This window comes from Ambystoma mexicanum, chromosome 2p, assembly GCF_040938575.1.
Source record: "Ambystoma mexicanum isolate Mex_15411 chromosome 2p, UKY_AmexF1_1, whole genome shotgun sequence".
Taxonomy (NCBI): domain Eukaryota; kingdom Metazoa; phylum Chordata; class Amphibia; order Caudata; family Ambystomatidae; genus Ambystoma; species Ambystoma mexicanum.
Genome location: NC_090923.1, coordinates 194394218 through 194410270, shown reverse-complemented (window position 1 = coordinate 194410270; position 16053 = coordinate 194394218). Strand labels below are relative to the sequence as shown.

Below are 16053 nucleotides of genomic sequence, written 5' to 3'. Positions count from 1 at the left end.
ATCGAATATTATCACATTTTGTAGCGATGAGCATATATCAGACTGTCCCTAAAACAGAAAACCCTCAACCAGCTTGTGGGCTGTTGACGCCCAAACAGGGCAACCCCGGCGCCCCCTTAGAAATGCCTCTCGGGGCCGTGTGATATGTAGCATGAGGCGGTGGCGGGCCGAGGAATGCTTTCAGACCCTGGTGCTAGCCACGGTCTCATTTTTAGCTCCGGCGTGGGCCGCAGCCTGGCCTCTCTTGAGGGAGGTATGTGAGGCAGCTGTCGTGTGGCACGCAGGGTGGGGTCTGCAGGCGGCGAGGCGATCACACACTTCTGGGACCCTCTGCACGCAGCCTCCTCTCCAGCTCGTGCGCCTGCGGCCCGGGAGCCTCCGAGTGTGGGACGTGAGCTCAGCCGTGCCTGGGAGCTTGGACCGGAAAGGGCAACATGTCGGAAGAGCAGAGCTTCTACGAGGAGAAGATCATACGGGATCTGCACACAAAGGAAATCGACCTGGTGGACAGGGATCCCAAGCATATCAACGAGGATGTGGTGAAGGTATCTATCGATCTGTTCTGGTGGTAAGGAAGTGTGTGCGCCTTGGCGACTGGACGCTTGGCAGCCCATGAATGCATTCAGCCACTGGAGTGGTGTGTTTATTGTGTTGCACTTACATCACAACCAAAGAGCAGTACTTCCCCACAGTGCCATGGGTGGGTGCCAGCGTTTCTTGATGTGCATCACATGGGGCAGTGATAGGCTCTGTATACCGTGCCCCTTAAAATATAGAGATATTGAAAATGTAAACTAGACCTCTAAATGCATCGAGTATTACTTTTAGAATTATTATGAGTGAAGATAAATGATGACAGAAAGGTAAATGAAAATATAGATCATATGTGACTGATTGCATTTTTTATCTTTAAAAAAAATGTAATGACTGTGAGCCATCTCGCCTATCTCCCTGTGTATCCCTGTATCTCATGCACCCCCTCTAGCTAACTCTCTGTCGCCCTCGCTGTCCTCAAACCCCCCCCATGCGCCTATCTTTCCATCTGCCGCTGTGACTCCTTTATCGCTAACTCTCCGTCACCGACATTTGTCTGTTTCCTGCCTGCTTATCTGCCCCTCCATAATCTATACCCGCTGATCGTGCCTGACGCCTTAGGTCCCTAGGATAGAAGGGGGCATTGCTAAGGCGCACCTGTCCACTGGCTGTTTCCATCTAGGGTCTGGTGGTTGCCTCTCCAGTGACTTTTGCTTTATCGGTTTGCGCTATTAGTTTGCGCCTGAGCTATTGCAAAAGAGTACAACTAGGGAGAAATGGCATATGAGGGACACAAAGCTTGTAGGTGGTGGCTGGTTATTTGACCACCTATTGACTGCCCTTTTGCATGCTAATCTCTATGGTCATTTTCACCCAGTTCATGCCCCTCCCAGCCCACAGCTCATCCTCATGCAAACTCTATGAGACCGTTTTACTTAAGCATTGCCATCTAACAGCCCCACCCTACGTATCTCAGAGAGTAAACATACCCCCCCTTCTCCAGACCTACTAGAACACCCTACGCCAACTTGCTGTCTGTACCCTTAGTCAAGTGGGCCAGAGGGGGTGGTGTAAGCTTGCTCTTCATTGCTGTCAGATCTGAACCCTCTCTCACCTCGCTTTTCGCAAAGCTATCAAAACATGGCTATACTACGTACCCCACGCTACGTATCACAGAGAGTAAACATATCCCCCTTCTCCAGACCTACTAGAACACCCTACGCCAACTTGCTGCCTGTACCCTTAGTCAAGTATGCCAGAGGGGGGTGGTGTAAGCTTGCCCTTCATTGCTGTCAGATCTGAACCCTCTCTCACCTCGCTTTTCGCAAAGCTATCAAAACATGGCTATACTATGTACCCCACCCTACGTATCACAGAGAGTAAACATACCCCACTTCTCCAGACCTACTAGAACACCCTACGTCAACTTGCTGCCTGTACCCTTAGTCAAGTGTGCCAGAGGGGGTGGTGTAAGCTTGCCCCTCATTGCTGTCAGATCTGAACCCTCTCTCATCTCGCTTTTCGCAAAGATATCAAAACATGGCTATACTCCTAAATTCTCCAGCAATACCTGCAGTGTCCTCATGCCACAGCCTTGATGTGCACACATGTAATAATACCTATATTTAATGTGCTATGCCACGATATGCTCTACACTATGTAACTCTTTGTGTAACATATCGCTACCCATGTAACACATAATTTACCAAGCATGTACACCTACCTGGAACTAAACCGATTCCATGAAACAGAGCCACAATGCCTCCAGGCTGTTTGTGCGCTTTATAAATACAAATAAATAAATAACGTTGACTCGATGCGCCTCCCAGTGTTTTTTCAAAGCAGTCTTCTGAGAATGTATAGCTTTATTGTAGTTCTTAACCCACTACTGGTGTAATCAAAATATCTTAACCAGGTTGTCATCAGCCACTCGATGTATAAGCACTCTGTGTGTCCTTCATTGAAGTCCTGTGAAAAACAAGCATGTTTGGTACATTTGGGTGCCAAGGGCCAAGCACCCCCCCTCCCCCCTTGTTTATAAGCAAGGTGAAAGATTTAAGCTTAGATTAAACATATACTTACATCTTTCACCTAAGGCAATGCATGCGTGGCCTTGCAGCAGCAATATTTCATAGGCATTGCCCATGCATCGTGGTGCAGGCCAGTCTGGAGGGTGTTGTGGCCCATGCTTTTTTTTTTTGGAGCGTGGCAGATCCCCCTCATGAAAGCTCATAGAGGGGCACCCACATTTTGTGTTATGCCACTTGGAAGGAGTGTGGATTCTGGCTCAGAGTGACCCAGTGTACTCTGGTTATTGAAGTCCAAGGGGAGGGCGAGCGGGTGGGATCTCCCTGTTTGTGCTTCAGATGGCGAGTGCTGCCCTGCTGTTGGTAAATCACGGTACTAACATCCATACAGGATACTGGATGCTGTAGGTCTACGCCTCTTCTTCCAGTCTCTCGGTAAGACTGTACTTGAATGAGTACTCACTGACGGGTAGAGGATACGTCACTTCTGGCTGCCAGTACACACTGGTAGATGCAGTCCAAGAGACGGGATGAGTGTGTAAATATCATACTTGCTCAAAGGACTGTGTTATATAACATTATAGTGCAGATCTTAATTATTTATGAAACTGCCCTACGTATATAGTTCAATTGTGTTCTGAATTCCAAGTTGGAAGGGCGTTGAAAGAGAATGTATTTAATTATTTATTTGTTATTTATATAGCGCTCCTAACCCAAAGGTATCTGGGTGAATTGCTTCAGGAATACACAATAATTACATACATAGCGAGATCAAGAACAATAGCCTTGTGTTACAGAAGAGGGCACCTTTGCAGTCATCATATGTCATTGTAAAACACCAGGCACCTTTAAACATCATGAGAAAAGAGCCATGTTTTTAGCTTTTTTAATAAAATCCACAAGGAAGGTTCTGCTCTTAATGCTATGGGCAAGGAGTTCCACATTGAGCCGCGATTGCTGCAGAGAACCAGTTGGAGAGGGGAGGAAGAAGAGTGAGCAGGGCAGTGAAGCTGGGGTCTTGCTACCTAATTGGTGTGTGTTATTTATCCCAATAAACCTATACCGTAACTCCACCAGAGTGTGGTCTACTTTGTAACAGATTGGTATATAATTTCCCTGATGAAAGTGAGATGAAAGTGAGTGACACCATTGTGACCTCTCCATTTTGGTAATTTGTAGTCAGTTGGTCTAACAACCCTCCATCTCCTTGAGCCCTCAAGACAGTTCAACCACAAGTGCACAAACAAAATGCAGACTTTCCAATATGGGTCTTAAAACAAATATTATGGCGACTACTAGCGTCTTCTCTGCGCAGCCCAGTACACATTTGCACATCATCAACATCCATACACCCGATCCATCAGCCACCCTTATCTTCTACCACTTTCCTATATCAGACTTTATCATTTCAGCATCCTCATAGTTTATTTTTGAGGGATTTTAATAGCCATTGGGGGGGGGGGTGCTGACTCCCCAACAGTATCTCAACAATCTTCTGACTTTGCACCACTTAACTCAATATATTTCTTGTCCAAAACCTTACAATACATTTGTCCTAATCCTGAGCTAATTTGATTACACATTAAATTGGCTCATGCTGAGGGCAAATAAATCCCTCAAAGAGACCAGTTCTTTTACTTACTCACCACCCTCGCTCCTTACTAAGTGGCAATCTGTGGTTTCCTTAACCGCAGTTACCTCAACCACCTTTTGTTCGACTCTTGTTGGTCGTATGAACAACATGCCCAACATGGAGGATAGCACATGGGCAACACGCTGGTCTTGGAAGCAAGCCCACGCAGAGCTACAGAGGTTTGAATCCCAGATCCGCGCTTAGATACCGAAATCAGGTACGGTATCAGGCGTTTTATAAAAATAAATTAAAAAATATATTATTGGTGCAAGAGCGTTTGCTAGTATGAAAAAGCCCCTATTAAAAAAGAAAAAAACATTTCCTTGCACTAACAAGTATCAAACAAAAGGTGGTTGTAGTTGATGAAACCACAGTGTCCATGCATTTCATCTCAGATGATATTCGATGTCCTTCCCCCACAGATCACAAAAGATTTTATGGCCTCATTACCTTTTTTTCCCACTTAGATTTTCAGTGCCTCTCGTGCTCAGGGTATAATTCCTCCATCTTTCAAATCTAACTACATTTTGTCATAACTGAAGAAAAATAATACAGGTTTGATTTTGTCTGTGTTAGCCATTGCGATCCAAATATCTTTCATTCAATAAATTGCTCTCCTTTTCCGGGCAAATTCCTACAAGCCATTGTGCTTTCTCAGCTCTATCTCTATTTGCCTAAAAATAACCTTCTTTACACCTACCAATCTGGTTTCTGGTCCAAGTGTAGTGATAGGACAACCATCCACTATGTTGTGGATGACACACAAGTCTGGATGGATGCCCTTCTTGTGCTTCTAGAACTCATTAGCAGTTGACATGAATGACCCTGACATTCTCCATTCCATCATAAAGTGCTGTGCTGTCATTTTGGGGTTAGGGTTGGATTGGTGTCAAGCAATCCTGGATGGCAGGTCCATGTTCATGAAGATCATGTAATCTCAATGCCACTATGTCCCAGTTCATCGTGGTGTCCCGCGGGGTACAACCATTTCACCCACGCTATTTACGTGGAGCTGCATAAGGCAGTGTTGTCCCCAGCAAACCTCTCCCATTTGGCTGGCCATCTCAGGAACATCAAAGAGTGTAGATTTCCATTTAAAAATCAAGTCTTCAAAAACAGAGTATCAATTATTTGCCTCCTCTTGATCCATGTCTACCCGAGGGCATACAGGCGCTCTTCCATGACCAGTTACTCTTGATAAATATACATAAGGTCAGTAGAACAGACAAAGTACAGCTTACTGTTTATGAAAACAGCCACGTTTTTAGTGACGTTCAGATGTTCCACTATGAAGGCCGGAGGGAGTAGGCTCCATTGTTTGGCTGCAATGGTAGGGAAACTTGAGCCGTCTGCTTTTTTTCGTTTTAATTTGGGTTGGGTGAGGTGATGAGCATAGGCCGCTCTAGTGGTTCCAGATGACTTCGCTTTTGAAATGTTCTGTGACAGGTCGGGGGGAGCTACATTGGCTCGACATCTGTGAGTAATCGACAGGGTTTTTAATAAGATTAATAGGGGACAAATAGGGAGCCAATGACAGAAGCAGTCTTCTGAAAACTAATGGTTTAATTAATGATGTAAAAATGATACTGGTGTAATAAAAATGTCTTACCGGGTCTCCTTTCAGCCGCTTGATTTATAAGCAGTATGTGGTCCTTCCCTGAGGTGCTGTTAAAAGGAAGCATTTTTGGAAAGTCAACGCCTGGAAAATACCTTTTCCATGTATGCAGAAAAGTCAAAACTGTTGGCATTGCCACTGCTGTGTCCACTGCTTGTGACCCTGAATACTGAATCGAGGATAGAAGTGGAGGTTCTTTGTTGGTTAGGGGCAGATGTGGCCATCTGCTTCTCTAGGAAAGGGGACAGTTCTTTGTCTTTGAACTATGCCAACGCATTAACATTTCACGAGTACAACCCCCACTTGGGGTCAAGCCAACATTCCTGAGAAGGGAAAGCGAGTATCCTTGTTTGGGAGTGCCTTTAAGGCTTCTTCAGGGTGAAGATACCCTGCGACGAAACGGACGTAGAAGGAAGATACCACAGACAGATAAGTTGCACCTTACCTATCCAAATAACACCGCACCACACATACAAGCACAAGACAATTTCCACTTCAGACTTTGATCTTGTAATTTAATTATGTGAAGTACAAGCATATAAAGTACATACATATACTTGCAGAGCGTAAAGAGGAGAAAGAAAACTCATTACAATCAACACCTTAAACTATAGTCCAATATTGGTCCATATTTTCCAAAATATAGGCGTGTGATCTCAATTCACCAAGAAGCTCCCTCCTCTGAGATAGGCCTCCAGTGTCACTTTGCACAAACAATCACCTGAAGGGGCGACACATTCCTTCCTTCTAATTTTTATATTACTATTTAAAAAAAAAGGTTAGTTACCCTTATTTAATAGAATTTCACCATATGACCAAGGCATTTAGAGTAGCTAACAACGTCTGAGTGTTCTCGTCAATGCAAACTCCCACTCCCATAAAGGAAAGCTCCATGGAGTGCCCATCTTCAAAGCCGCATGCCATGGAGATGGTGTATAATCAGGTTACAATCAAACCCGGCCCTCCCACTCCTAATAGAACTAATTCCCAATATCATACAGCAGTATCCAGTTTGTCATAGACAAATCAGGGCGGTCAAAAGGGTAGTCAAACATAGCCAAGAACATATCCCGGTACACTGAGGAGTGCTGTTCTCTTTATGCTCACGCATATTCGCTTTGGGGTCCCGCAGAGCCATTGCCCATTTCCTCATTATCCTTTAGAACCCCCCACCCCCCACCCACCACCCTCCCAAGTTGAATGGCGTGGAGTACTTCTACATGAGAGAACTTTATTGTTTAATCTGGTTGTCAGTTGACTTTTCTTTTAATTAGGATCAGTCTGAATTAACAGACCATTGACAACTCATACTCCAATATTCTAGATAGTTCATCAGTCACCTCCATCCAAAAAGCAACCGCCAGGCAGGCTCATTTACATGTTATAGTCGATGTCACAGCTGCTTAGTTTCAGGGTGGTAATACATCGTATATTGCAAATGGGGATTTCTTTTGCCGGGATTAGACGAACGCTAGAAACAACCCACAGCTAAGAGTGCAATCGTGGACTGCATCCCTTTTTACCAGCTGTCATAGGTAAAGGCGGGGAGTGACTGATAGTGCAGTTAAGGGGCAGCACTTGCAATCGAGCACTGCCCTATACCTAGCCGGCATTTCACTTATTGGCTTTTGCAGAGTAACTGACTTTTAGTTAACCCAACAGTGCAGAATATTACTTGACAAAATGCAGCAGTCAACCCGCAAACACATATTTTCTGTCTAAATTGCTACTTTTGTCAGCTTTGCATACGTATCAGACACCCGAATACTGCGTCTAGAAATTAAGTCAAAGGATTGGGTGTGAGTTCGTATGTGTGGGTATATGTCTTCGGTCCCAACATTCCCATGTTTTTCCCTGTGTATGTCTGCTGCAATAGTATGGGGCTGTATCAGTTGTTATACTATCCCCTTGTTAGAGTTCCTCAGCGGTAGCTCGGCCCTATACATCAGCAACTGGGCATATAAAACATGTATAGTCTTCTGCTGTAGGCCATAATGCCTTTATAAGGCCTCTGCATTTTCCTTACAAATAATGGACACCACATACTTATTCTTCTTATTTCTTTATCTATTGTTGCATTATAAGGCACCAGATAACAACGTTCCTCGTTATTTATAAAAAAAATACTTTTTTGTTAAGAACCATCTGGCGGAGACAAGTTGGGGAGTGGCTTCACGATTAACACACTCTATAGCACAGGACTCTGGGACCTTTGTCTCTCCAAATGTGTATAGACCACAGTTCCAATTATCCATTGCCATCGACTATGCTGGCTCTGGATGATAGTAGTTGTAGTTCAAAACACCAGGCTAGCCAATGATTGCAGACCCCTGCTCTAGCCCACCTCCCTAAGTACTCTACTCAACTGCTTGCAAATAGAGGCAGACCTTTTTTATTGTCATCAAACCCAGGTGTTCATTTTCAAATAGGCATGCATGGATTGGCTAGCCTGAAACAGAGCAACACAACTATCTCAATCCTTGAACAACAGAAGATGGATACAATCAAGAAATCCCAATCTCTGTATGCCTTTGAATCTTTGCCACTTATCAACTCAAAGCAAAAGACTAGAAGACAAGAGGAACATGGAAAGAAAAAGAAAAGATGTCCATTTTAATGATAATGATATGTGTAATTATATAGCGCCTTAATCCAAAGCGCTAAATCGAAACCCTAAGCAGAAATCATGCAACTGACCCTAAGGTTTATAAATAACAAACACAGTGAGTTTGAGTATATCCTGTATGTCCATACTGGTAGAACATATATACAAACCACACAAACAGCACCAAGAAACCAAGTTCGCTGTTGTTGATCCACCAAAAGCAGCGAAAGGTACTTTTCACTGGTAACTACCCCCTTATCCATCTTTGGGCTCCCAGGAGACTGCCTAGATCACCATTCATCCATTTTTGCACCAGAACATATCCTTTTTAAATCATTGTGATTCATTATTGCTGCCCCCCACTCTCCCACTTGCTTCATTAGCTGTAGTGTAGTGCTGCCACGTTCCAGCTTTGCATATTCTGTTGTTTCCACAGGGATTGGTTTGTATAGGGTTTTCTATTCAGTTATTATTGTAGATTGTATAAAGTATATATATTATAAAAACCTTTGTTAGATATTCCCTTTATGCTTTGCTGTTTGGGTTGCGACTGGATCACATTTACACCCCTTTTGACAGTATAGTCTTCCCTGTACCCAAATTACCATAAATGGTGAAGGAGATATATCCCTTAACTGTGACTGTTTTATCTTTATGATTGGGTTTACTCTTGCTTTGTTGAAGTATGAGGGCTGAGTATGGGGGTTCGCCTCTACTCACCCTTCTACTCCTGTGGGGCGCAGGGCAATTCGTCACAAACTCAGGGCTCAGTTTCCTGGTTGGGATTGCCCCATGAACTGAAGAATTAGATGAGGTAATTCGACTTTGGGACTCAGGATATGAAGTCCTTTACATATGGGATTCCTTGATTGCATGTATCTCCCATTCTGATATCTGTTCATTTAGGAACCTCTTAGTGTGGTGAAAGCATCTTCCCTAGGTTGTTTAACGCACCCTTCACTACCTGGAGCACTCCAGGAGAAGAACATGAGTTGTTGGACCTTGAGGTGTTTGAGGAAACAGGCAAGAGTTATCTGTCGACAGAGAGGAGGCAGAGTTGGTGGGGATTTAGGCAGGACTATAGCAGGACGTACCACAGGGTCCAGTCTAAGCTCCCCTTTCAGGGAGAGCATATAGTTTTGCTAAACCTTTTGCCTGAATCCCTTTTCTTTAGTTCAAGAATAAACCTATTTATTATGTGTTTACTGTTTCTGATTATGTATAAGCAACATGTGTAAAGTTTGAATTCTTCAATCTATATCACATTAAAGTATTATTATTATTATTATGTGTTTACACCACCATCACTTGCTTTGTTTGTAGGTAAACAACAGCTTTCATTACCCAACAGCAGTACTTTACTTGCTTAAACCAATTTAGTAACTACATTAGATATTTTTTTGAATGCGTATGCTAACCTACTTGTTAAATCTTTGTGATTGAAACATTATAGTGGGTCTGATTCGCTTGAGATGAGCACTCACGTTGCATATTATAATAGCCACCTCAGCATGGCCATTAAAATAATGCTAATTTCCTCCTTGAATAATTTAGACAATTTCTTTGTTTGTTGCCAACATGTATTATTCAATTAAACATTTAACTAGTTCGATGTTGCTATTATTTTAAATATTTGGGAGGGCGAGAGGGAGGCAGTCCAGCTATAGTTTCCAAAGTATTATACACAAATGCCACAGTTTCATGCTGTAATTGGTGGCACATGCTGGTAGTTCTTAAGCATGTGTCAAATCAGATCTAGACTCGGCAGCAGTTTAAATGCCTGTGAATGAATATGAACATGATTAAACAATATTTCAGGCCAATAGCATGCAAAGGGCAATGTTCTAACCTGGTGGGACAAGCCACAATATCCCTATTACTAGACATCTTGACTTGGTTGGGTGGACAGCTCTCTGTAGTCTTTCTTCCATCGCAGCTGTCAAGTGATGTGATCATCAACATTGCAACTGCTTCATAAAACCTGCAGTGAGGAGAGAGTCTGTCTTTCACATGCTTTGAGGAAGTTGTGTTAAATGAGACTGAGGATCAGGCAACACTCTTGGAAACCAAAGGGTAAAAACACAACCCATGTTATCTGGTTTGCTGATATGCTGGAAAGGATCTGGGGAGCGAAATCTTCAGCCGAAGGCTAGCTCGATGTCAGACAAGGTGTCTGTCACCTTTTTGGATAATGATGAGAACATCCCTGCCAAGTGTAGAGAGACCTGACGGATTCTGATAGGTAACGGCCCGAAGAACCTGAGAGAGGTAGAGACAAAAGAGCAATATGTAAAAAGGGAGTCCAAATGTAACATCCAGACTATAGTGTTGGCACATAAGTCGTATCATTAGCTTTCCTCTCCATTCCATATGCAGATGTGAGCAAACAAACAGTAATGTATACATGTGTGTTTGATAATATGCATTATGGAGAGCCATCCTTCAACCCTGGCCAGGATGAGACTGAACACAAGGCATCTATCGGACCCAACAATGTCCCTGCATTGCCCTATTGATGTCTTTTACCATGTTGGGCGACACACATTAAGGGACATTTCCATCGCTAAACAACATTACCTGCTATTATCGAGTCTAATAACCTGAATTGCCTGCAGCTTATAAAGGGCCATCTCCTGATACCACAACCCTACACCTGTCAGCCAGGTTGCATGATACATATTGGTCTTCACATGCACCCACTGTGCCTACCAAAGGGTGCAATGCAAGACACCTCTGTTGTGATGGGCTCACATGCTAATCCAACAAATGCCATGGTCTCAACATTTTCTACCTGCACACTTATCATCCCTAGCGCATATGGATGCATTGTTGGGAACTCTATACAGAAGAAAATAATTCAAAGAAAGATATTACCACTTTAAAAATAAATATGTGAGCTGCAGCATTTGCACAGCATCTGAAAAATGGCATGTGCAAGGGAATGTCCAATATGTTCAGCCAATCTATAATAAGTGTATATCTCCATCAAAACTCATACCACCAAGAAGATAAGTCCTTCCAGTTACCAGAAAGTATCCAGCAACTTATTGAAATGGAAAAACTGTCCAATCTGGGATGGAAATCATTCCATTTCACAGCAGAGCCAAAATCATTTATATTTCTCTACAGGACTGGAAAACAGCTTTATAGCAAGAAACATAATGAGATATCAAAAATAAGTTGGGAAAGGAGTATAATTTCTGAGAAAATGTTATAATGCTTTTCTGTTTACAATGTAAAGGTCACATGGAAAAGAATTGGCTGTAAAGGCAGCAGTGGTTCATAAAGCCACGTTGGGGAAATGTCATTCCTTCCCCGCAACCACAGAAAAACAGCAATAGAGGTGGTTGACTTTCTTCCCATGAAAGAAGTGTGAATACTGGCCTCTGAGGATGACCAAAAAATGTTATGACTATCCTTGGAGCTAGTTATCAGGGTATAGATGTTGAAAGCAAAACAAAGGCTCCCCATTTACAACTTACATCTGTCTGAGTTTAGGATAATGTCCTTGTACTTACACTGAATCCATCCTGATCAGTGGTTCCCTCTCAACTAACATGTTTCAATCAGCCTGACCTCTCTTAAAGAAACATTTGTGCCTTGGAAGACCGAGTCTGACTATAGTGATAGAAAGTCATTGTAATCATTCAAAGAGGATGGGACTGAAGTCATAAATGGCCCTGCCAGTTTAATTTCAAAGAATTTACACCATGAAAACAGCATTCAGAGGAGTCATAAATGCCCTTTTCTCAAAGGAACTAACATATGCCTTTAAAAATCATACATATGGAATTACACTCCACTTAAAGTATTTAAGTTGCTGAGCTTCCTTCAAACTTCCTTAAGAATTTGAAAGTGTCTTTAAATAAATGACTAATTTATTCTGGTGCTCATGTTTTTGTTATGGCTGGATTTTATTGCTTTGATGTTGATTTTATACCCTGTTTGTATATGAAACATAACATTGTATTCAATTGGAAATTTCATGGAATTTGTATTCTGAATACACTTTTTTAAAAACACAAATGGAATCCTATTTCGCTTCTAAATCTTGCACAGGAGGTCCTAGAGACGTATTTCTTTAAACAATGTTCAATGTGAAAACTTCCATAAGGTAAATATACAACCATATTTTAGGAGATTATGTTAATTATGTAAATCAGGCAAATGTGGAAATATTCACACAGAACATTCCACACCAATAATTCGTATACCTTAGCATCCTTGCCGGCAAGACTGTTATTTTGAGATGGAGAAATCATTTTTGCATAAAAGAGTCAGTGAGTAAAAAGCCAAAATGTGTAACTCATCCACAAGTCATGCCAAGGTGATCATCACACCACTTGATTTCCCAGAGGGAGAGAAATCTGGTGAACTGATTAGTAACATGATTACATGTGAGGAATATGATGCTATAGAAAGTTACAATTGTTTAATGTTAACATCTCCAAGATGAAATCAAAACGAATGGGAGGGAAACTGGGTTTAGAAGTTACTCCCATCAGACTGCCCTCCTCATTAATATTCTCTGTGTATGGAGGAGTTGGTTTAGTGTGATGTCTCTTTTGGAACCCGGACCAATCACATACAACATATAAACACCTATAAAGGTTCAGACTCATAGATTCAAGGGACAGACTCACGCACTCATTGACTCAATGGCGATTTGCAGAAAAAGAAAGAAAAAGGAAAACTGATAACAACAGCAAGCACAATGGAGTAGATTGCTTTCCTTGTGTGCCCATGTTTGGATTACTTGCAGTACACTGCATTAGAGGCCTAACTGGAGTTAAAGTCCCAAGTCTTCTTCAGTGGGAAAGACAACAACAGAAAGGACCCAATACAGAAAGAGGGACACCAGGCTGTGGAGGGTGTCCACCTCTCTGTCAGAGAGACAAATGAGATTCTTATGTAAGTATAATGCCAAGAGAAATATAATTGTAAGGGGAAATATACTCTACAAGGGAATAGATTAAACCCTGGATCCTGTCATATGCAAATAGTGAGGGTTGGGGTGTATAAAGTGACTGTGCATCTTTAGATGTTAGGAATATTTCTGAAGTGTATGGCGTGCATATACTGAAAGATCTCCTGGCCTCTCAGTGTAATGGCCACATACAGAATAAGTATGTTGGGAGCCAAAAGGATATCTCACTGTGTACATACCCAGAAGGGTAAAGTAATTGAAATAATTCTCTGGTTGCATCACAAACCAGAGTTCTGTTACTGGTGCTGACCAGTTTAAGAATAAGTTGAAAGGGTTATTAACTGTTACCCAATTTCCTGTCTTTAGGTTGTCATTGAAAATGAGAAATGCACATTTTTGAATACATTCATGCAATAGAAACACTTCTGAAGGAAATTGTGCACACATATACATTGAAATGACATACTTTACATGTGGAAAGTCATAAAGCCTGTATTCCAAAGAATTTTTCTACAATGATGTTTGTCCATTGAGTAAAGGAAAGGAGGAGTTATCTATTTTCAATAAAGGGGAAGTAGATTGAGTTAAATAGGCTTTGTAACACTCTCCCTGACCACATCAAAAATGTGTACCTGTATGCCACTACCGGCCCGTTTATCACAGCCACCATATTTGTGAATCTGTCATTCACGGTGTGGGGTGTAATCAAAGCCCCCAACCCATTCAACTGAAGGGCCCATGGGAAATTACCTGCCAACATTTAGAAACCTGCATGCAAAATTGGGCCTATTTAAGTAGAGTATGTGGGTATCTTTCTGCAAGGGAAATCCAGAGAAAGCAAAAACAAAAATGTAATCCTAGTGCAGATTGGAAAAGCACATCACATTGCAGGCTGAGAAATAAATGCATCATTTTTCAATGAAACTGTCAACCATCAAAAGGGGGTACGCAGTGACAATTCAGGCCTACCTCTCAACAGAAAAACAAACAGCAGGTATTAGAAAGTGTATTTCATTAATGAATGAAAGAAACTGTCCTGCTCTTTCATCGAAAAAGAAAAGTCAATCATGATCAGAAAACACACTGTATGTCAAAGAATAAAGGCTGAGTTTAGAAATTGCAATCTGTGACTTCCCTTCAGCGAAGGACAAATGGTGGGACAATGGGCACAGTTCACAAATGACTTCCCCCCCCCCACTGAAAGCCTGGCTTGCATCCCAGCTGTTTACAACTGCAATAAAATGTGGCCTGCCTGAAAGGTGTTGTCCCTGAAGGCTGGGCTCTGTGCAGAGACAAATGGCCCTGGTTGGTGCATGCCCAGAATGTAGAGGGGAGGTGTTAAAACAGGGGCTAAAATTAAGAGGCGCTGAACTTTGAAAGAAATACAAGAAATCAATGCCTTTCAGATCAAAATGGTGACCCCCTTCAGATAAGACACGGGCCTAGTGACATCACAGGGCCGGCCCAGCTCATTATCTACAGTGGGGGATCTCTGTGTAGCAAATTCATCCCCCATATACGATATGCCAGCAAAACTTCAAACACAAAGAGACTAATAAAAACTCTGATTACAGGCTGGCCCAGAGAGACAAACGGCATGGAGGCAGAAGAGCTACCATTTGTCCAATATGAAGATTTATTATTCATTTAAAAGGACTATTATAACTAAGGCCTTTTTCTCAGCAACCATTCGTTGTTCTGATACATGTATGTTTCATTGTTTAGATCATTTTAGGCGATTTTGGTGAAATACATTTCATCCACCTGTGACTCATGGAACTGTAATGGCCATCTAAGATGGGTTTCTGGCAGATCTGAACATTTTCCAAATTTCAGAGTTGGCGAATGGGTGGCGGGTAAAATTGGGAATTTGAATATTTTATTGTATATGCCTAACAATTATGCTTTTTGTAAAAAAGGTGGAAAACTGCCAAACGGTCATGCAACACTGTGTGGACCTGGCCTTTGTTTTATTAAATTCCCCCAGATTAGATCAATCGGTTAATAGTAAATCATAAAGATTTTGATACATAACTAGTTTTGGCAAACATTTGACATGAGAACAAATGGTGATTACAAATGGGAATTGTCATATGTCTGCTCCAGACTACTAAACCAATCCTTAGCGATGGGCTGGAGTTGGGAGGAGAGAGAAAAGTAATTGTCCAATCCTATTTGTGAGAACTCATACAGGGTAACCCAAGACTGTACATTTGATGGTGTTGTTGCTGCTATACAAAGTGGATGCACTATGAGGAAGACAGGAGTGCTGCTGAAACCTACCATTTGACGGAACCACAGGGAGATTTTTGTTAAAATTCAACATTAACAGAGCTCATTCCCGGTGTACGATGAAAACTGTAAATTCATTCTGTGATCCTACTTGTCCTGTTGACCCCAACTTCTTTAGGAAATGGCGTGTCTTTGTCCCTAAACTAAAACAATTTCTAAACTGACAGCTTCCCTAACACAGGCCTTTATTGGAGGGGGGTCTGCAATCCCAAAATTCTACAATCATCCCAATGTTTGCTCTCCAGCTTCCCCAACACAGGCCTTTAAGTGGAGAGGGGTCTGAAATCCCACAATTCTCCAATCATCCCACTTTTTGCTATCCAAATTCCGCAAAAAAGGCCTTTAAGTGGAGGTGAGTCAGAAATCCAAAATTCTCAAATCATCTCTATTTTTACTTCCAAATTCTCCAACACAGACCTT

The 16053-nt window shown here is 42.1% G+C and overlaps 1 protein-coding gene across 1 annotated transcript in view; it reads left to right on the top strand.

The window, feature by feature from the left end:
- The first annotated feature begins 207 nt into the window (after positions 1–207).
- Positions 208–16053, top strand: part of CAV3 (caveolin 3) — a 94367-nt gene continuing 78521 nt past the window's right edge. The window contains exon 1 of the mRNA XM_069643477.1: positions 208–545. Coding sequence (XP_069499578.1) covers positions 435–545 — 111 coding nt within the window. The 5' untranslated portion in view covers positions 208–434. The remainder of the gene's footprint in view (positions 546–16053) is intronic.